This window comes from Apus apus, chromosome 5 (assembly GCF_020740795.1).
Source record: "Apus apus isolate bApuApu2 chromosome 5, bApuApu2.pri.cur, whole genome shotgun sequence".
Lineage (NCBI taxonomy): Eukaryota > Metazoa > Chordata > Aves > Apodiformes > Apodidae > Apus > Apus apus.
The window spans coordinates 48,017,968-48,040,685 of NC_067286.1; the positions used below are offsets into that span (position 1 = coordinate 48,017,968).

General features: G+C 41.6%; 1 protein-coding gene across 3 annotated transcripts in view; it reads right to left on the reverse strand.

Moving 5' to 3' along the window:
• FOXN3 (forkhead box N3) overlaps nucleotides 1-22,718 on the reverse strand; it is a 209,941-nt gene that overhangs the window by 25,619 nt on the left and 161,604 nt on the right. For 2 of the 3 annotated variants that reach the window (XM_051620661.1, XM_051620662.1), the window contains exon 6: nucleotides 1,396-1,461. The exons of the other annotated variant lie outside the window; for it this stretch is intronic. In XM_051620661.1, the coding sequence (XP_051476621.1) occupies nucleotides 1,396-1,461 (66 nt within the window). The remainder of the gene's footprint in view (nucleotides 1-1,395; nucleotides 1,462-22,718) is intronic. 3 annotated transcript variants of the gene reach the window in all.

Sequence of the window (22,718 nt, forward strand, 5' to 3'; positions counted from 1 at the left end):
TGATTATTCAGCATTTTCCCCATTCTTTTCTTTGCACATACTACTTTATTTCTCCTTTCCTCTCCCACATACTCTTTTGCCCCAACACACTAATTCTGCCCCAACTTCTTTTCACCCTATTTCTGCCCCACAAACTTAACTCCTTTAAATTGTTATCCTTCGAAGATCTCTCATTTTAGTCTTCCCACTAAGCCCAATGATAATCTCTGCCTGATAAAATCTTTCCTTTTTCCTACTTACACATAGCTGGGATTGCTTGGCCATTTACTGCAAGCAGTCCCTAAAGACTGTTCAGGAGAGGACAAGGACCACTCTTCCCTCTTTTCAGAATGGACCATTTCTTGGCACATTGCGCTCTCCCCAGAGAGGAGCTTCTCAAGAGGCACTTCTCTGGCAAGGTCACAAAGCAGGCTGACAATAGCTTTCCTTGGCTGCACAGGAAATGCTTTGATGGTAATTGACTCTCTTCCCCAGGCAGAGTATCAAAGTTTGAATCAAGGCTTCCCCTGAAATTTGGATTTGGTTGCATAAGCTAGAACAATAGTGGTGATGCTAGACAGGCTTGATAATGGCTTCTATTTTAACTTCTGCCTTTATTTTTTAGAGCTGCCTGTCACTTGGCATTACTACTGTGCTTGCTGACCAGTGATATGTTTGTTTTCTTCTACTCCCTGCTTTTGTGTGGCTGTATTTCTTTACGGATTCCTCTAATACCTTCACTGCAAGCTCTGTGGGGCAGGATGATTCCCACCCTATTTGCATAGCTCAGTACAGTGGGGGCCAAGGCCCTATCAGTGCTCTGTTAATACACAGCATCAAAACCTCAGGTCTGGTCAAGGAACATGGACAGTATAAGCAGGAAATGAGACCTTTCCTTGCTCCCGGAGCCTGCCTATTGCCTTGCATCAGACAGAGCAAAACAGGCAGGATGTGTGCAAGAAAAGAGTTGAAACAGTGCCCAAGTGAATGGAAACTATCCAGATGGCTGTGGTAACTCACACGATGGGAGTCAAATCAAAACAAAATGAAAACAAAACCATATGCCATGTCCCCTTCACTCTCTTGCTCTCTTTCTCTGCCTTTCTCCTGGCTGTTGCCCCAGGTCTTTCTATCAGTACAGATAACAGTATGTTACTCAATTATGTGTATGTCATGAATAACAATAACCTTTCTTTTACATTAGAGATCATGGATTACTGTTATTCATGTGACAAAGAACGTAATATGAACCACAAAATTACACTCATGTAAGGGTCAAGGAAGTGTAAGGGTCTACAAGGGAAGATGTATTTCTTCATTAAATTCTTCTTTTTATCTGGTACGCTGTACACTTATAAAAGAGAATATTAACTTTACACGTCTATGTTGCTATATGCTATAGAAATATCTACTCACAACCTGCTTGTATCTCAGGGGGAGTATTCAAAAGCATCATGGCAGTGGCAGCATCAATGTCAGGATCTGGAAAAATCAACCAATAAATACATTATTTACAACTGGGCTAATCTTCTTGCCCCCACTGCTAAACTATAGGTTCAACCAAATGTCTGCAGTGCAAAGGTGTAAGAGCTTATTATTCAGAGGGCTCGTTGATCAGGCATTGAATTTACCCACGAACTTGCATGTGATCCCATTGCTACTATTAAGCAGAGCACAGTGATGAATGTCACCAAACCATACTTGGGCACCTTGGCTGTTAGCCTCAAGAATTTGCTGTTTAATTCTGTGGAGAGTATTATGATTTCATTACAAAGGATCTGTGAAAGCAAGTGCAACATGACAATTTGGAAGCAACACACAGGGATGAGCTGACAAGAGAGAGGGAAAGCATAAGGAACACCTACACCTGAGCAAGTACAGAAGATAATACCCGATCATTTAGATTTGTCTGTAAGGATTTCAGTAATGTTTGAGAAAGTGATGGAAGCCGAACTGCTACAATTATGGGGGGAAAAAAAAGAAACTAGCATTTCATTGAAGCACCAACTGATTTGCATCCTCACCCATTGTCACTTTAATATAAACAAAAATCATCGGCCAGCTGCTGTTAATTCTTAAATTGGTTTCTGAATCCATCACAAACAGTCAGTTGACAGATGGCAACTTATAGAGACAGAACAAAATATGATCCTTTTATAACCATATTCACTTGCTTCGCACACAGCAGCTCGGCTGCTATGGAAATGTAGGTAGCTATGACAACAGTAAACAAGCCCAGAACGGCCACTGAATAAGCTGAAAAGAACATCTGCCCCAGCAAAGCGTCCCAGCTGCCCTGGGGCGCAACTTGCTAATCGTGCTGTGTGACAGAGAAAGCCGCCTATGCCATGTCCAAATAAATGAAGTGTGCAATTGAAGCAGACATAAAAACACACACCCTGGCCCAATGCTGCCTCTGTGCTGCTAAACGGAATGACTAATGAATATGCGTTTATTGCTTGGTTTTGGGTTTTTTTTAAGCTTGTCAGTATTTATACTAAATTACATTAAAAAAAAAAAATCGATTTACTGCTAATAGCTTCATGGTACTTTATTTTGGCTATTAAGTCCGAAAATTACTTTTCACTGTTAAAAATATACGTGTATTGTACCTTTACATATTCCAAATCTATTTCCAGTAGAATAATGTGATGTGATATAAAGTCCTGCAATTTATTAACAATGCAAGTGACACAGAGAGGATCTCAGTATCTGATTAAGGAAAACAGAAATTTACTTGACCAACTATGGAAAAAAAGATGGGAGTTTTTGTTAGTTTAAGTATTTCCATGGATAGCTGGAAACACACTTCTAATGGCTACTCTGTTTAATTGCTCAAACAGTAACGGTGCAGTGGGTGTAAAACTGAAGTTGAAGCAGCAGCAGACTAAATGGGTGTAAAAGACGTCAATATAATGGAAAGCAGGTATCTGTCTGTCTCCTGGACAGGGCAGCATATGCTTTTCTAAAAGTCACCAACAGACTTCTCAGAAAAGCAACTTTACCAACTTATGTTCATGTTCAAGTCTGAAGATGCATCAAAGGCAGTATTCCTGCTGCAAACAGCTATGCTGAAAGTGTCCTTTCCAAACAGGTTTATTCCCAAACACGTCACGTTGCAGGACTGGGTCCACACAGAACACAACCCACACAGCAAGAGTTTCCCTTTAGTCAGTTTGAAGAGTGATAATCTAACATCAAAAAGCAAGGACAAATCAAAGAAGCTTGAGAAAAGAAGCCAAACCAGAATTCTTCCATCTCTTTCCTACCACAAAATCAGAAGATTGTTAGAAGTTGAATTTACTGTGTCATAATTCACAGAGCCAACTTCAGCATTTGTTCCTAAATTTTGTTTTCTTATTTTACTTTAAGTAAGATTCCACCATTGGGTAACGTAGCATACTGTTAATTGAAAGAATAAAAGAACAGAACCAGAAAAAAACCCACATTTCCTGCTGACTTTGAGTTTTGCTTGTGCTTTGAGATAAAAGTGATGCAACCAGTTTATCTTGAAAGGTGCATTCTTAGCCTTTGGACCACTAATGGTACCACTGTGTTTCTGTAATCATTTCACAACACAAACATGAGCTGTTTACAACACGACTGCATCCACAGCGGCTTCAAGCCCATCCACACTGGCTATTGTGTGTGTAGCTCTGTTTCTATTGCTATGTTCTTGAAAAAAACAGACAGCTATTCCACAATGCCTTGGCAGAGGTAAGAGGGCTGGGAGACACACACCCAGGGTGGTGTCAGCAAGATCCACGACAATGTGCTTTGAGTTGTCTTTCTGCAGAAAGGAAAAAGGAGCAACTGGTTGCACAAGAAAGTCAAGCACCGAGGGCTGGCAGTCAGAGACCACACAAACTGGTGCAGAAGCAATATCTGAGGGCAAACTGAAAGGCCAGTTCATTCTTGTGCAGTGTTTATGCTTGCAATTTGAAGGTGTTTTCCTGAGAAGGATAACAAAAGAGCCATGAAGTAGTCATGAGGAGCAGGACTGAAGGCAGGCGAATGAAGGGATCCTTTCCTTGGAGTGGAACTTTCTGCTTAGACTCCTCGTACCCACCAATGTCCTCATGCAGATGCCTCTTTCCTGACAGTTGGCATCTTTGTGAAGTCTCTTCCATGCTGATCCTCTAATTTCTACCAAGGGCTGAGCTTGTATGTCAGCCAGACCACCCTGGTGACTGGATGCTCTCCCTTCTACCTGCCTGTCTGTGTTTGTGAAGCTGTGGATTTCATAGCTGAGATCTCTGCCCTACCTCAAGTCTGAGATCAACACAAAAGCTCCTGAAGTTATTAACAGTGGGTGGTTAGTGAAAAATGATTGCAGGAACTTCCTTCCCTAGGAAACCAGGTTAAAAATAACTACATACAAAGTTTCAGAATTCAGAAAATTAAGTATTTAAATTAATGCATTCTGGTTTCTTTTTGCTAATTAAAGTGGTGAACTGACTGCATACAAAATTTGTATGTTCATTTTTTGCTAGTGGAAAGTAGATGTCCAACTTTCCCAGTGAAAGAGGAAAGCAAGAAGGAGCAAAGAAGAGGAAGGATTGTGGGTGTGGTATGAAGAAGGAAGAGTACATCCAAGTCTCAGACAGGCAACACTGGAGAGTGACAATAAAAATAGTGACAAAAATTTCCAGTAACCACAGCTCTCCCTAACAGATGGCTGCTGTCTATATACTCAGTGCTTCATGCTACAGTCAGAGTTTCAGTGCTTAGTGCCACATCCACCAAGCATCCTTCACTGGGTATCAGAAAAAACCTGGAAGAAACCTTAAGCACTTACATAAACTCCTAAGGCATGAAAGCATACACCCCAACAGTTCAGAGCCAACAAGGGGCAGGAGCTCCACCACAGCTGCAGCACCTCCCCTTGCAGTGGGAAACTACTGTTATTTTTGCCAGACTTCCTTTTGAAGATGAAACTTTTGATGAAGCTGATACCAATGAAGGATAGGTCACAAACCTCATGGCAGGTCTGCTCACTGCATTTTAGATTCAATCCCCTATTCAGCAAAGTGTTCAAAAGTGAACATCAAATCAGTAAAGACCATCTAATTCTTTCACTGAAGATCTAACCTACGATTTATCACTCTGTGGAATTATAATCCAGTGCATACTGTGAGGACGTGCTATGAGCCAAATATCACTCTGCACATTATCTGTATAGATGAAAATCAGTTCTGCACAGACATGTGAAGGGGCGAAATAGTAGGCACGAAATATTTTGCATTACATGCAAACATTTAGCATGAGGATAACCCTCAGGTAGGAGGCTGTTTATTCGAGAACTGATGAAAAATAAATAAATCCAAACAGGTACCGGACAAAGCTGGGTATGACAGCTGTCCTTCTATTATGTTTGTGATCTCTGACCTGAGTTAATTTCATAGAGAGAGGAAGTGTTTTATAAGAATTAATATGATTTTGATTTTTTTTTCAAACTTTGAGATCAATGAATGCTTCAAATCCATTCCTTTCCAACTGAATAATAATAAAAAATAGAGTTACACAGTCCCTCAGGATTTTGTAGAAGGTATTTGTTTTTACAGCCATACTGTAAGTTTTTAAAGAAAATAGTAGTTGAAGCAGTTCAAAGCAACCATGGCCTGACTTTTTCAGCACAGATGCCTAAACAGAGGCACTTAAGATGCATATTTAGATACTACTAAAATTTTACTGCCAGTGACGTAAAAAATTTAGTTAGTAAATAAACTGCACCATCTGTATACTATAACCATTGCCCTATTATCTCATCAGGAAGGAATTTATAAGATCTTCTTTTAATTTAAAGTTACTACATCTAAAATAGAACTGTTTGTAAAGAATTCTACTTCACCATTTAGTACATTAGTTTTCAGCCCCTTCTACTTCTACCTCAGCATCATCCACTGCTTTCTTCCATTCAAAGGCTCTGCTCTAGCTGGAATGCATAAAACTTACTGCCACTGTATTCAGAAGATAAAAGTCCAAAAGTCCTGTTAATTCCCCTTCTACAAGATCAGTCTTTTTATTACTTCCTGCCTCGATTCCTAGTACAGCCCATTCCTACACATTTTTTTGTGATTTGATTCACTGATATTTTCCACTTTCAGCAGCACAAAAATGTTGCAAAAGCAGCACTGTCTTTCACCTTTTACCTTTGGGTTTATTAAACTGCAGCTTGCCTCTATTTTACTTGTCTGTTTATAGATGTGCCTTTTCCCTTCCCCACATCATGATGGGTAATGTCGGTATGAGTCAGGTTAGGCTGAAGACATAGAGAATAATTAAATAGAGCGAAGGCTTTTTTCTCCCTGTTTGTTTTTGGGTTTTATTGTTGGTGTGTTTTTTTTCTTTTCTATTTTTCATTTACTTTTCCTGATGACAGAATAAGAACATAGCTATCAAAATAAAACTCCAATGTGCAAGAGAGAAAGAAGTACCTGAAAAGAACTGTAAGTACTGTAACTCTGTCAGACTCCTTGGTGTAGGATGCCACTGAGTCCACTTCTGAAATATTTAAATAGGGTTGAGAAGAGCTCTTAAAATAAACAGAACACTTGTGGAAGTGTATGGTAAACCAATAGGATTCAGAACCAAGATCTTGGGAAGAAATAAGATATTATATTCATACCTCAACAACAGTGCACAAAAGACCAGGAATGGCAATTCTGGAAGTTATGTGATAGAGGAGAGGAGGAAGCAATTTCACTAGCAATAAAACTGGTCTGGCAGTCACAGTGGCTCTCCCACTCCTTTGAACAGATCTAGTATGAGATACAGAAGAAGAAATGTATGGGTCTAAATTAACCAATATTTTTCGCTGCTTTTTAAGTAGATCTCCAGCACTGCCAAGTAAGCTATGGCACAGATTATTCTGAGAGGTCTAACTCTCAAAAACACAGAACATTTGTAGAAGAAACCTTCTTCCTGCTTCTCTATCTTGTTAAATTTGTATTGTCAGGGAGTTACACATACAATTTCCATTCTCTAACAATACCATTGTATCAGCTGATTAACTGTATAAACAGTTACAACATATATTCTTGTTAAAAATATCAGTGTTCATAAAAAGAAAGGTAGGAGAAAGAGCTACAGAAGGTCTTACACATGCCCAAACTCAAATAGGTTTATCTATCATTTGGAAAACTGAAACCAAAACATATCCTAACTCTTCATCTCAGAAGTAAAGACTCAGACCAATTAACTGTTAAAATAAAAGACCCATAACACTGATACATATTTTACCAGTGCAAGATAAAAATCTTGTAAGAGACAGCTGACTAAAGAGAGATGAGATATACATCTTACTTATAAAATAGGCATATTACAATACCTTCTCTGCTTAAAAACAGCAAGGAGATGTTTGCTTTCGTTTTGTTGCTTTATTTTCAACATACTTTTTCATGCTGTCATACATTACTGGCAAGCTTAATGTTCATGTTGAAGGATGTGAAAATAAAATTTACCCATCACAAAGGCAGCAGTAAAGCCTTTTTTGACTCCATGTAGTCTGTGCAGCTTGTAGCACTGAACAGAAGACATCATCTGGAGAAAGCACTAGCCAGTGAGCCTAGTACTGAAGAGAAATTATTTGCTGATCTACCACGTACTTACCCACTTTGTTATCAGGCATTTCAACCATCTTCTTAACTGACTGCTGCCACCTCAGCTTCTAAAGTGGAAGAGGGGATTATGAGGGCTGCAACACCTTGCAGTCTTACAGGTTGTTTCTTATTTTTACTAAAGGATACACATACACACAAACATGCAGGCTCTTTGTCCCCAGTTATCCAGATGTGTGTTATCTCTTAATTGGGACATCAGGGTGATCATCGCTCAAGCTTTCATAATGGCCCTGCTAACAACAGGTTTTCCTTCCAGCAAGGTGGGAGGACAGCTGGCAAACTGACCAAACAAACAAAACTCTGACCACTTAAGACCAAATAAACCATACCTTATTGTCCCACACAAGTATGGTAAGCACTAAGTTCCTTCTCATGGTATATCAAAATACATTCATGTCCACTAGACCTTGAGAACCAAGAACGTCTTTTAGTCCAGCAAGTGCAGGGCATGCCAGCTGGAACAGACCCTTGAATAGCCCAAGCAACCCTTGGGGAAACGCTTACAGCCCCTCTCTCTCAGCCACTGGTTTTGCAGGAAAATGTGGCCTTTGGGTACCTTCACTCCAAGATGAGTCTTCAGGGAGACTTCACCCAAACATCTCAACTGCTAGAACCACTATGGCACAACCTACAGCATGAACACATCAAGGGAAAGCTCGAGGAGGAGAACATAAATTCCACGCTCGTTTCAGGATCCAGAAAGCAAAGGGGTAAATGTCAGATGAACATGAAAACAACAGTGAGAAAGGTATTTCAGGGACTTGAAGGAAAAGAATGCCAATGATGAGAAAAGCGGTCAGGCATGCAACATCAGCAGTGAAAGGACTGTATATAATCTAACTAAGGAACCAAATGCAGTCTAAAACAGAAAAGCAGAGCAGAAAAGGTGAACAATAGATGTGTACTAATAACACAGGCAGACTGACATAGTTAAAGAGGAACTTGAGGCACTAGTGTTATTATAGGAAAATTCACAAACAGGGTGGAACAGCAATTACTATTGAAACAGGTGTCAAGAGGTCTGTGCTTTTCAAGGAAAATAAATATGGGGTTTATATGGTAGGAGACTGTCATGCAATAATGAAAGAGTAGATTTCGGAAATAAAAGAAAACAGAAAATGTTTGGAAATGCTGTGGAAAGATAGTAAAAGAAGACATTTAAGAGAGAGACACTGGGTCTGCTCTTGACTTCTTGACCCAGATATAAATCTGCATCATTAAAGAAATGGGAATTACATGAAAATGCGAGACTAACTTTATAGTACAGGTTGGAGAACAAATGCTATTAACCATGGTAAGGCCAGTTATTCCTGGATGTGACAGCTGACAAGTTTCTTTATCCATGCTGCTAAATGAGCGAGACTAGATTATTTTATGCTCTTTATCTTAACTAATGAGGATGACTTTGGAATAGGGGACCACAAAATTATTCAGTTTAGATTAAATGGGAAGGATAACAGCAAGCCTAATTTTGTTTAAGATCTATGATTTCCAAAAAGCAAGTTTTGATTAACTAAATGGTTCATCTGGAACCCCTGGGAAACAAGCTGGGCTGAGAAACTCTAGGCCTCAGCCTGGGGGAGGACGTAGCTCCTCCAAGTCACTGCACAAAGAGCGCACTACAAATTGTATCCTGAGAAAAGTAGGAAAGATTAATTTTTTTAAAAAAAAGAACATAAAAGCTAAAAAAACCAATCTGGTCAACTGAACTGACACAGTAACCTACTTTAGGAAAGAAAACAGAGAGCCTGGCCTGCTCAGTTAAGCAAAATAAAGGCAAAAAAAGAAGTAAGGCTATATCAATACAATGAGGTAACCATGGGATGCAGGGGAGAAAGGCAAAGAAGAACTTGTAAGTTTAAAGACGGCTTCAGTAAAGCAACATTGGCTGAAGACAGGCTGGTAACAAGAATATTTCTAGGCAACAGAGCAATGGTATATTGGAAAACTCTTCTAAAAGGAGCTGGGACAAAGTAAAAAGATGGAGTGTGAGTTTGCAGAAGTTGCATTGTTACTGCTCACAATGTGACACTGGGAAAGGGACTATCCAGAAGCTGCCTTTGAAACTGTGCTTCTCTAGGGCAGGTAAGGCCCCTGAAAAACTATATGACGGAGAGGGAAAGAACACAAAAACAGAGCAATGAAGAAACTATGCCAGTGGAGGCCTCCAAGCACAGAGGCCCATCTACATAAACCTGCAGAAACACCAGGATGATGCCTGACATTCCAGGACCAGACCTCACACCAGTTCATCACTAAGTCGACCCACAGAAAGCTCAGGGGCAGTGCTATGGAGACAGAGGACCCACACCTATCAGCTTCCAGCGTGACGTGCCTTGAGCTGCTGAACTCAGGTGGGATGCCTGAAGCTCAGTGGTCATCAGCACCTGGAGGAGAGCAGTGCAGACCTGGAGACTCTCACGTGACAGTCAACACAGCAAAGCAGTGATGTGAGCCCACAGCTGTCATACACAGCCATCCTGAGCTATGTGGCAGCAGCCTTAAGCATGTAAGCAAGACTCCCAGTATAACGAGGAGGAGTTGGCCACGGGCTACTCCAGTAGCACTTGAACAATGTCACTATGAAGGAAAGCTAGTGAGCAAGCCTTGTGAGACCTCGCTTGTAAGTGGTCTCACCTGTCCCACTGCACTCCCATGCCTTCATATAAACTGCTGTTTGGACTCTTGCCTTCTCTCTCCTTCTTTCCTCTGTAGGACAGTGGAGCAGGTCCAGTTAGGAAGGTGCAGAGAGGTGCCAGCAGGCAGAGTCATGTACGTGGAGGACTGGGAAAACCAGAGGGGAAGGACAGAGGCCCACAGCCTATGGAGATCTGTGCAAAGAAGCTTCTTTGTCAATTTAGGAAAGGCTGGTAAAATTGGCTGCAAGCCCACAGTTCCCATGCTGGTGTACGCTGTGCAATCCCAGGCTTCAAGGTGTGGATGTAGGCAGTACAGCTAGAATTGCCACCAGAAGTATGTTTAAAAAATGGTATAAGTGTGACAAACTCACAGGTACACAGACAGGCAGGCATGCAGTCTGTCAGCTCTCAACTCCACATCACACAGTCAAGACAGCCAGCCCAGGCTTGCCCTTGTTCTAATGAGGCGTTTCTTCCCCAGGAGGGACAGTGGATAAATGGAGGTGTGTTAGTGTCAATTCTTGAGTGAAGTCACACCTGAGAGAACAAATCACTTTTTGTTTGAAGACTTATGTCCAAGACATAGAGACATGTAAATGAAGAAAAATGGAAGTTGGTACTATTCACTTCCCTTCTTCCTAAGATTGAGACCAACAGTCACTAACATGAATGAACAATAGACAAATAAATAAAATTACTAGTTTTGAAAGCCTATGATTAAACACATTGGAAAGTCCGGCTGGGCCAACTCTTTCTCCCTTGCCAACCTTTGTAAGCGTGTGTCCATTAAAGACCAAGAGGACTAGACACAAACTTACCCAAACAATCAGAAGCAGACTAAAGCCTATTTGCCATCAGAGCTCTTGACAATTGTTCCTTTGCTTTGTTGCGTGACAGCCCCAGCCTGTATGTGAAGATGCTAAAGACTCACCCAGGTCTGTGGATGATGGCTGAGCACTCTCCACAGGGAGTCATGTTCAACATGGCTGGAACAAGCTGCACTTCTGCTTCTCACAAGGAAATCAATGGAGGACATAAGATAGGCCCAACAACACTGCCATCATCTGACAGAACCAGTTGCACTCTTCCTGCAATACTCCTAAACTTCTTTAGTTCTCAAATTTCAAGGAAATGACACACAAGCAGGAATCTAGTGTTTAGGACCTTTTGACTTTTTTTGCTGGAGAGCTTGCAAGCGGGCTGAAGGACGAGGTAGGGCAGGAACTAGTATTGTTTTTGAAGAACTATTATAAAGACATAGAAAAACAAAGATAGCCTTTAAAGATCTTGACATTCCCACTGCAGACGTCTACAAGTTAACCAGTAGAGTAGCAGAATTACTTTCTAATTATAACAACCAATATTCTGAGACTGTATTGGCCTTTTTTAGTGAAAGCTCCTGCTGCAAGCAACATAGTGAACATAAGCTCCCTGAACACTGAAAAGACTTTTAAGACTGAAACTCCACAGCCTTAGTTTAGGTTTTTAACTTAGCTTAAATAGCATACATAGTAATAGGATTTATTTAAACAAATGCAACATTGTTTAGACTAAACATTACATCCTGGTTATTAGGGTTTTTTTGTTTCTTACTTCACTACTTCACAAAAGAGACTTTGCAGAAGATATGTTGCAAACCTGAAAAAAAAAATATCAAAGTTGCTTTCACTTATATTTGTCTTAAATTCAGCTGCATATGCACCTCAGATCTTCCAGTAAACACTTTGCTAATGCAAAGATTTAGTACCATCTGTGCTATATACTAGCAAACATGTAAGTTAAATATTGGCTTTGGTGGAATTTTTTACTTAAACATATAAAAAACAGAGGAAATATGAAACGCCATGAGCTGAAATGTGGTGAGAGAATAATTCACTCAAATCTCTAGAGGGTGAGCAGTAAGGAAAGACTTAGCAGCTAAGTTGTATTTACAGGCCCCTGGGATGCTTCTAACTGCCAAACTGCTATCCTGTAGCTCCTTTCTATCCAAAACGGTTGCACAAACTTTTTACTTACTATTATTTGTTAGATTTTAATGAAAAAAGAAGGGGAAACACAGGATTCCACTTCTGTCAACCTCTGATTCGCTATGAATGATTAAGTTTAAATTCCTGTCAACTGCCACAAGCTGACAGGGCAGTAAGGAATGGGCAGAATAACAGCAGAATTCCCTTGCACACTTTCAGATCCTCAGCTGAAAGGTGTAAAGCAAAATTACTTCACAAAACAGAGTAGGTAAGCTAAGGGGCTCTCATCCCATTCTTTTTATGTGATAGATGGGGACCCAGGCTGACCATGTGCACAGGCTGTGCCTAAAAGAAGTTGCTGGATATTTTAAAAAAAATGAAATTAAGCTTTATCCAGATAGTAGTGAGAGCTGTGGCTGTAATCCAGAAAAGCACTTCTATGTGTATACACACCAGAGAATGAGTAGTCCCTGTGGAAGGGGATCAGAGTATCAGCATCCTACAGGGCTCAGTCCCAGACTGAAACAGCTGGGCAGCTTAACTATAGCTCAGGATAGCTTTGTAAAAACATTAGTGCTCTCATTAACAACAATCCCAAGTGTGTTTTGCACCACTCTCATGGGCACCCAGCAAGGTTGGTAAGGAAACCACTTTTTAAATGGTTCTAGATCTTGTTTCCCCTGCAGGTCCCCAGCGTAGCTCCCCATTCCAGGAGGCCAAGACCCAGCTGGGGAGGAAAGGCCACTGCTCCAGCCAACTTGCTGGCATGACAAAAGTTGTCACAAAGAAAGAGGGCTTGCTTCGAGTAAGTATGGAGCCTTCTTGTTGTCGGTTTGTTGTTTTTTTTGGTTTTGGTTTGGTTTGGGTTTTTTTGCAACTGAATTAGAGAAAATGCCCCACATTTCTTTTTGCACTCCAAAATTTTGACAAACTCTGGTGAGAGCTGGTTTACTGACTTGAACCACAAGCTTCTGTAATCCCTGTCAGTGAGGCAGGCAGGCATCTCTCTGGCCTTTTAGAAGAGTTCTGCTTCATGTACGTACAGCAAACGGTTCATACTAATGCTGCCAGTTCAAATTCAATTTACTAGCATGATCTATGTGTCAGATCTCTGTGTGTCTGTGACAGTAAAGCACCAGCTGTCTGGGGAAACAAATCTTAATAATATTTGGTAATCAGATCGATTACAAAAAAACAAAACAGAGAACACACATTTATCTTGCCCCCCTCCCCACCCCTGCTTCTCTGCATGCTGGTCTTTACCAATTGCCTGCCCTCTCAAGGGAGAGTCAAACGGACCCACTACCCACCACCATAGAGGTCCTCCTCACTCATCTCATCACCCTTCCATGTTCAGAAGATGAAGAGTTTCTAAGCACTGCAGTGTCTGTGGAACATTTCTTTCCCCACTCTGAAAATCTCTGCTTCTTTTCTGCCTCTCTCCAGCAGGGGGTAGAAAGATCTCGAAGTACCAGGATGGAAGGCCTCCAGAAAAACAAATGCAAGAAGAAAAATGCTCCTATTTATTTTTCATTTTAACACCATCATTTATAGGCAAACAGCTGTCTTGCATGCTGTCAGGAATAGAACAAAAAACTTTATAGGGATCCTTACCCCTTTCCTAGCACATACCTGATGCCCCAATTTAGAAACAATTATTCATAAATCTGGTGCAACATTTCATCTGGTATAACAAACTTGGTAACAGTATGTATCACTGTCTTTGTAGAGCCTTTGTTGTAAAAGCCACAAATATTCTTCCATTGGGAACACACAAACGAAAATATTTCTATTTTATGCAAAATTGTCAGTGAAATTCCAGTAAAGCTACAGAGCTGGTAGTTACAGGACTCCGTAGAGCAGAAAACCAAGTGTTAGACTGCGCAGTGATAATATAGTTATGAAAAACAGTGTAAAGCCTTAAAAGGGCTGGAGGCAAGTTGTATCATTCCCTTGTTACAGAGAAGACTAATAGTGGTAATTACACCTGATTAAAACACAAGTTGCTAGACTTGATGTAGCCCAGGAAGGCCCTGCAATTCAAAAGCCCCCAAATTCTTTATGCTGCAAAAGAGATGAGCTACATCTTCCTTCACCAGTGATGACGGTAAGCAGCTGCCTTCCTTTTAGTTTCAAGATGAAGTATCTGGAAACATATTTTGAGATTGGTTTTCATGTAATTACTGGGTATTTTAACAGAACTGTGAAGATGTATTTGTAATGCTACAAAGAACTTATTTATAAAGTTAGTTTTAGAAGTGGGAAAACTTCCCTTTCTACTCCTCTCATGTCAGCCAGCAACTTAAAATCTGATCTGGCCCTCAATCATGATAATGCAGCACAGCTTGCTTAGGCTTTTTACTGATGGGACTGCTTTGAGATGGCTAGAAAGGATGCTGATGAGTATTAACTATGATGTCTGTCGTTTTCCATCTCTTGAGTAACCCTACAGCTTTATCATTATAACAGAGTGCCTCTCAAGAATTTAAGCACAGAATTTCTCTCCTTTCTTTCCAAACTTTCAGGTTAAGTAGTTTGACTAAGGGTGTATCTGTACATCCAAGAAAGAGGCGTGCACGTACATACAGGCTACCGGAGAAAAAGCGTAAAAGGTAGAAAAACTAATTTTGCTGCAAAACCTGTGATAACATTCTGGCTGAGCATGTATCCTACGTGAACTTTACCTTATACAGTCCTCAAAGCTAAGGCTACACTGCAATACAATTATGGAAGGAGGTCATAGCTTTCAGGGGGCAAAACTGGGGGAAATATCTTGAAAAGCTTTGACTATATGGACAGCTATGTTGGGTTTCCAGGCTGGAAACTAAGCAGATACGTTCATAAGAGCCCACATACAACATAGCAGAAAATTGTATTTTAAATCAGTTGGAGGGTTCTGTCAGAGCAGCAAATTCATTTGTACTGGCAAGTCATGTAGAAGTATATATTCCACCCAGGCCAACAAAGAGGGCCCTAGTCCACTTTTACAGACGGATGGCACAGATATTTCTTGCTAGCAAAATAGTCATCCAATAGTTCTGAAAAACAGAAAGGTACAAAGGGCAGAGGCAGAAGTAACAGTGTGCCACAAAAAGGGCATTTCCTAGTGCTGTCCCATTCTCCCCACCACCACACTTTTTGTCATTTGCTCACAGCAATCCGGATTTGCTAGAACAGACCAAAGCTCTGGTTGGAAAGAGCTGCAGAGCTGCTTCCCATTGTTGGCTGATGTCATCATCTCCACGAGATGAAATGCACATAGCTTTCATCACCACCGTGTCACCAGCTGAACAAATCTATAGGCAGCTCCTCACTGACCCTGCACAGATGTTTAGTGTCTTCCGTATTTGTTTTTTTGCACATGTTCTTATCAGCCCGACCCTTACCTCACTTTAGGAATGAGGCTAGAGAAGAGCAGCTGACTACAATCACCTCTGAATTGCACAAGCTGGCAAAACAGTTTTCCTTTCAGACATCCTAGGTGTGCCTACAGCTATTGCTGTTAGTGACTTGCCCCTCTTTACAACACAGAATGCAATAAAAAACACTTTCGTGGTCAAAACTTTTCATAATACTTAAACATCACTCCCCTCCAATTTTCCTTTATGTTCTCCTGTTCCTCTTGGCATGTTATCAAGCCTTCCAGTAGGCTTTTTTATCCATAGGGATAAATGTATGGTGCCCACCACCTTGGTACCAGAGCTCCTCATCAACAGATGCCCCCTCTGACCCTGCTCAAGGACAGAACCACAACATGACTTTGCCCAAGACCCCCGGCAAGGCTGGGACAGTGCTAGGGCCCCGAGTTTTCATGAGATCAGAGATAGGAAACACAACCCCTCTGGGGCAGACAGCCACAGCTGAACATTGAAATACAATGCGTTAATAAGTAGGTCACCTTGTTCCTATAAAAGCAACGGGTTTAACGCTGACCGTGCCTGCCCGGAGGCGTAGAAAGAGACAGCAGTTTCTCCTGTTGCCCACCTGCATCCCCTCTCAGACCACGACTCCCTCTGCCATTGCCCTCCAGGCAGAGGGCAGGGCTCCCGGGGTGCCCGCAGCCCCAGCAGACCTCGGCCTGCAGCTACTCCACCTTCCCAGGGCTGCAGCTGGGAGCCACCAGTGAAACCCTGCACCAGAAAGCAAATTCCAGGAAAACAAACACTATCACTAGGCAATTGAAATGCAGTTGGTAGCAACAAACAAACCATCTGCAACGAGGATCTAGGGCTCTGTTCTTGCTAACAGGTTCAACAGGTTTTGAATATTAAGTCCCCCGGAGCTTTACTGCACCCTAAAAGAGAAAGGCAGTGAAGGTCTTGCCACCTGGGGTCTCACCACCATCCCCGCTTATAGCGCAGCTCCTCCTCTTCATTTCTCTCCCTTTGGCAAGACGGTATTTTGACCCTCCTTAAGATAGGCGAGAAAAGCATTTGCCTCCTGTCTCATTAAAACACTTCCTTGGCCGTCCCAGCCTAGTGCCCGCGCCTGAGGCAGGGCTGCGGGCAGGCACGGGGAAGGGGCGGCGGGGAGCAGCACCCTGCCCGCAGGGCAGCAGGGACACTTCAGTTTCCACCGGGTTTTGGTTGCAGAAGGAAGCGGACGCCGGACGTACCGTGGTGCCGGGGCAGCGCTGGCCCTTCGTGCAGCAGAAGCCCACCCGGGCTGCCCGCCCCCCGGGCCCACCCCTGGTCCCGTGGGATCCCACCAGGAAAACCTGGGGCTGAACCCTACCCGCACAGCTTCTTCACCTCATTACAGATGATAAAGAAGCATTTCCTGAGCAAAAGGATCATTGCTTGCAAGGGGCACCCGTTTATTTTAATAAATGCTCTGACATACTCTTGTCATTTTCTTTAAATACAACAGCAGGTAATGGCATTTGCTGAATATAGTGCAAAAGGTGAGAAAGTTCATTCAGACGTTTCTTCTTGCCTCTGCAAGTGGATCTCTACGAATCAGCCCAACATGGCAAGACTACAACACAATGCTCAAATACTATCTGTTCCTCCCACGAGCTGGTCTTGAGAGCCATTATCTTTTGTAAACAACTGCTGCTCCATTTTATTTTGAGATGCGACACAATGAAGCAGAACACACGTGCTGACTATAATAAAAAAGCTTCATAGTCTGCTAACCTTGTTTTAAATAATGCATAAATGCAAAAAAAGACACACTGTACTCTTCATCAGTTTTCATGTGAACTCAGATCTCTGTTGCATTTTCTGTTTTTAGCAGCATGGCTTTAAACCACAGAATAAATCGTATTATTTTCCATTCCATTTTAGCTCTAGTCCAGAAACATACACTACATTTAATTACTGTTTTGGTAGAGTCCACCTACGCAAATGGGCTGTGCTTGCATGAATCAACTGGTATCTTTGGATTCAGAGCACAAAGAGGTTAAAAAAAATGAGGGCACTTATGTCAGCCCTTCCTTCCTTTTCCCTGCATTTCATCACACTGAAAGGTTTTAAAAGTAAAAAATTCCTTCCACATCATATAATCCTGGCATCTGCTGTGCAGCAAATCAAGCTCACTCATTTTGCTGTGTTATCCCCAAAAGTAACTGCACAGATTCAGGTCTAGAACTCCATTTTCCACTCTCTGAAGTTTCCAAATACCTGTTTTTCCTATTTAGGCACATCGGAAAAAGCAGTAAACACAGCTAGTAAATACGAAGCAATCTCCTCTGTCTAAGTGCAATTCTGACTGCATTACTTAAGAAATATAATTTCCTGAGGCTTTTTACTACCTTACTTTATGATACACATGATATGGTATCAATCCACTAACCTCCTTCTGCTGCCCCTTTCTTCAGTGACCCACATCTCACCCGAGACATTATGTAGTTCAAATAAGAAGCCATTACCAAGATTAAGCCACAGAAGGAATCCAGTCTACAGAGTGAGTAGGTCGTTGTGGTCATGTTTATTATTTAATAACAGTAGGAATAATTCATATCACAGCAACAATTCTCTACCACTCCATTTATCAATTTCAAAGTAAAGTACCTCAGGCCTTCAGGCAGTGATGGGAGACCAAAAGCTCAGTCCATCTGGACTCTCTCTGTTAAACCCTAGGCTCATATTCAAGGCTGGACTCTAGATTAAGAGATACGGGAACCATCCTTCTTCACCTGTACCTTTGTCCAGAAAACTCTTGCCAGCAAAACCTTGGGAGTAGCACAGCCTCAAATTCACACCCTATTTCCATGCAGACACCTGTGGTTTCAGGTTTTGTTCTTCACCCTCCCTTCTAAATGGATGAAGTTTAATTTTTCTCCTTTACACGGGTTGCCTCGCTGGTGTACTCACTCTGCAAGCTTTCCGAAGCAAAGACTGCCTCTTGCCTCATGTGACTTGGTTGGCAATGATTCCTGAAGTTGTCCTGAAACCTACATCTTTCAGATTTTTTTAATGTGGGTGAATAAGAAACCCTTCTCAGATATGTATCTTCTTTGCAAAACAGGGCAGTGTCTCAATCGTTAAGCTAACATAATAATTAATTTTCTACTTTAACATGCCTTCCTTCACCCCCTCACTAATGTGATTTTCAATACATATTGAAGCTGCAATGAAAACAGGACGAGAAAGGAAGAGGTGACATTAAAACTTTAACGCAAGAATCCCCCCATTCCTACAGATTACTCATTTTACTTAAAGCTTGTTTTTTCCAACATGCCTTTATCCTGCAGCCTCAACAACTGATTAACTACTAACTGGGTTTCCAAATCCATACAGCAGGGCCAAGGTTTTTGCCTTTTTGTTTGGCTAATCTTTTCACATCTATTTGCTTTGCTGCCACGACAACTAAACACCAAATAAGTGATCTGGGTTCATTCAATAGATTCCAGACTGGGAGCCTGCCTATTTTGTTTGCCTAAGGGCAAAAGGAGGAAGCTAACAGCAGCTTTGTAAGTGAAGTTGCTGATATTCTTCTCTCAATTATGGCTGTGAAAAGATATAGAAATGCAAAGTACTCTTTACAAACAGAGTCACTTCATGCTGATCCAACTTGTTTCAATTCACTTTAATTTGATTCCACCTCCAGAAGCGGTTTGATACCTAGTATGGCTTTTTACACTTGGACAGTTTGTTTTTAACTCAGCAGAATGAACCAATGTTAAGAAGTTCCATTTAGTTTCGAGTATTTGCTTAAAAGGGGGGTGGGGGCTCACAACCAAAAAAACCTGAGATTATAACCAGCTCTCTGGGTCCCCAATGCCATCTTCTCATTTGTATCACCTGATCAATTCCCAGTGTTTACATTGTGTAATACTTTTAATACTTTTCCACTAAAGTGGAAAAGAAATAGCTACTTTTAAAAGTCTAAAAAAGCCTCCCAAAAGCATTTTTAATAATTGCTTGTCAAGGATGTACCACCACATAAGAAATTTGAAGAGTAGCTGCAGCAGGCAATCAGGTCTGGCTTATCATAGTTCAGCTGCAGTTTGAAATAGGTACAGCTTTGAAGCACAACTTTACTGCTCTATGACTTTATGGCAGTAATCTGAAGACTTCTTACTCAACATAAAAAACAACAAATCAAAAACCAACAACAAAAAGAGCGCACTTGAACCAACACATTCTTTAGTGAGATAAATGCATTTTGAAACTTTTGAAGTTCATTCAGCTTCTTCACAACCTGGCCCTGGCAACTAAACAAGTACAACACACAAAATGGCAAGAGGACAGAGGAATACCACAGCTAGGAACTCCCTTTCTGCCTTTTTGTATCAGTTTTAAAAAACCCAAACAATTCCTGTTTCAGAGTTTTCACTGAAAAGAAACTCCCTCTTAAAAAAATATGCAAGGAGCAGAGACCAAGAGCAAGGGACACAGAGGAGCTAACTCACCTCCTGCAGAAGAGCAGGGACATCTCCCCCTTCAGCTGCTCTGTAAGTACCACATGCATTAGCAGAGAACTGAGAATTCAGCATCATCACGCTGGGATGTAGAACTCCACAGCCACTAACACAACCTATCAGGAAGTCCCTAATGCCGTGTTAGTACTCTAGCCCTTACTTAATATGTACTCAAAAACAGTCATGGCAACTATATAACTAAAAATTAAAATTAACTGGGATTATTTCTGGAGAGGATGGAGGAATGGAAGAAGGGGGGAGAAGAAACACCTGAAGATGTATGAGAAAAGAATCAAAGAGATGCTGCCTCAGAGGCCCAAGACATTCCGGGCAACTGGTCAGGCAAATACAAAAATGTACAACTGATACAAGATTCAGGGACCAGGAGGGGGATGAAGTTTGCTCCTTTGTAAGCTGAAAGTAGAAAGTCAACAAAAAAGATGTGAAAAGACCTTCACAAAGTTGACTCTAGTCTCTGGTGTTGATTACAGCTCTGTAGAGACATCTTCCCCCCCCCGCCCCCCCCCAGCACTTCCCACACGAAGGTTCTCACATTACACAAACACTACAAATGATTAAAAATTACACAAAATTTTACAAAATTACATGGTATGCTTCTGCTCCTGTTGCCAACCCCAAAGTGTTTAGCACACTGTTATGCTATCAAGTTTTGTACTCTGTGCTAGTCACTCCCCAAGGTGTTTATGTGAAGCAGTCAGGCAAAATGAACAGAACATCTGTATTCTATTTGCTAATGAGCAATCATCATTTCTACAATTCTCCAGCTAGGGATTTTGCTGTTTGGAATACTAATGCCATTTAAAAAAATTAAAGGAAAAAAAAATTAAATGTTTTGCTCATTAGTACTACAGTTACCAAAATACTTTTGCACTATTTACAGTGCAACCAGGCTTCCCTTTCCATTGCTTTCCAGTATTTTTACAAAATCAGAGCTTTCAGACATAAAAACTTTGATGACATATACTTAATGTATTTTCAGAACTATCATCATTTTCAATGCAGCTCTTGCTTTAATTACTTTTAACCCACATAGAGTCAAGGATTTGAAATAAACTATTATAAAAGCTTTTCACACACCCTATTGAAGATCCCAGTCATTGCTTGCTATTTATATTCTGGCAGCACCCGGAGCAGGCTAGATGAGGTAAAAAGAAGAGGCATAAAAATTCAGGCTATGGCCTAAAAAACTTCATTATGTGTAACTCTTAAGTGTGCAGAGAGAGTGAGGGAATAGAACAGCTTTGAAATCTGGAACATGTTTTGTCTGCAGACAGAAAGAGCTAGCAGTTTCCCTCTAACCAATGGTTATTTGCAACACATGAGGACCAGGATTATTCTCTGATGGAAAGGCAATATTGTGAAAACAGCCACATGTGAGGGACCCCTCTCAGCTGCCTCCCCTCACTGCCACACGGGCATTTTGGATGTGAACGTCTCTCAGCATCCTGCACATTTAGAAATTGTTCTGCTGAAGTCAGTGAAGTTGAAGAGCAGCAAATGAGATCAGAATGGGATATTGAAGTCAACAAACTCAATTAAAGTGGCTTACATAAGAATCATCTTTATACTTGCTCATGGCGTACTGAAACATAACTTATCAAGCAAGAGAAAGAGGACTAAATACAGGATGTGACAGATCGAAGAAAGTCCGAAGTGGTACTTGTGCTCTTGTGTAGGAGCATGTGAGGGGAAAGAATCCTTGCCAAGCAGCAGGGACACAGTACAACAGAAATGTCTGGTTTTCCACATGAGAGCAGAGATATATTTCAAAATACTATGATGCCCTTTCAGTCTAAAAATAACACCCCTCATCCTCTGATCCACAATCGCATCAGGTAGTGTCAGGACATTTCAGTCACTGCTGAGATACTCAAAGGCAGCTCTGCTCCCCAACAGGATGAGGTGTCCTTGCTGCTGTAGCCATTTCCCAGCAGAGACATTTCAATGCAGCATTTCTGTCCTCAGCTGCGGAGGCTTTCTATTGCCATGGCAACTGGCAGCAGTCCACACACCACAGAGGATGGCATCCGTCACCCCAGCAGGACAGGAAACACCGTGTCATGCTTAAAAGCTACCTTCCTTAAAGACAAAATGAAACAACACATAAGACAGTGAGAGACCTCGACACTCATGGATACTGAATGAAATAATTTGCTCCTCACAAACCTCTCCCTCACCTCACATGCTCAGCTGCAGACTGTGCTTCAGATCACTCCAAGGGAGGTATTTAGTTGGACTGAAATACCCTGCTGGCCTAATTTTGGCCAGTCAGACAGGAGGCAGCCTATTGGGGTTTTTTTCAGCATTTACCGCTCTCTGTTTAAGCAGTTGCCTATCAACTTGGCAATACAGGTCTCCTCACGGAGTGTCCAGCTGGTGGCAAAGCCAAACCCAGCCTTTGCAGAATAGCTGTTTACTTCAGAATGCAGAAAGCCCCCAAAGTCTTCTGCATCTCCACTGAGTGTGAGACAGACCAAAACCCAGGCTAGATGATACGCAGGAGCATAAGTGTTTCTTGTGCCATGATAAGGTAACTTGTGTCTGTCCCCTTCTGTCCTCAGGAGTGCAGGCTGCTCTACCCAAGCCATGGAAAAATGTACTTCAATTTGGTGAAAGCTTTCTA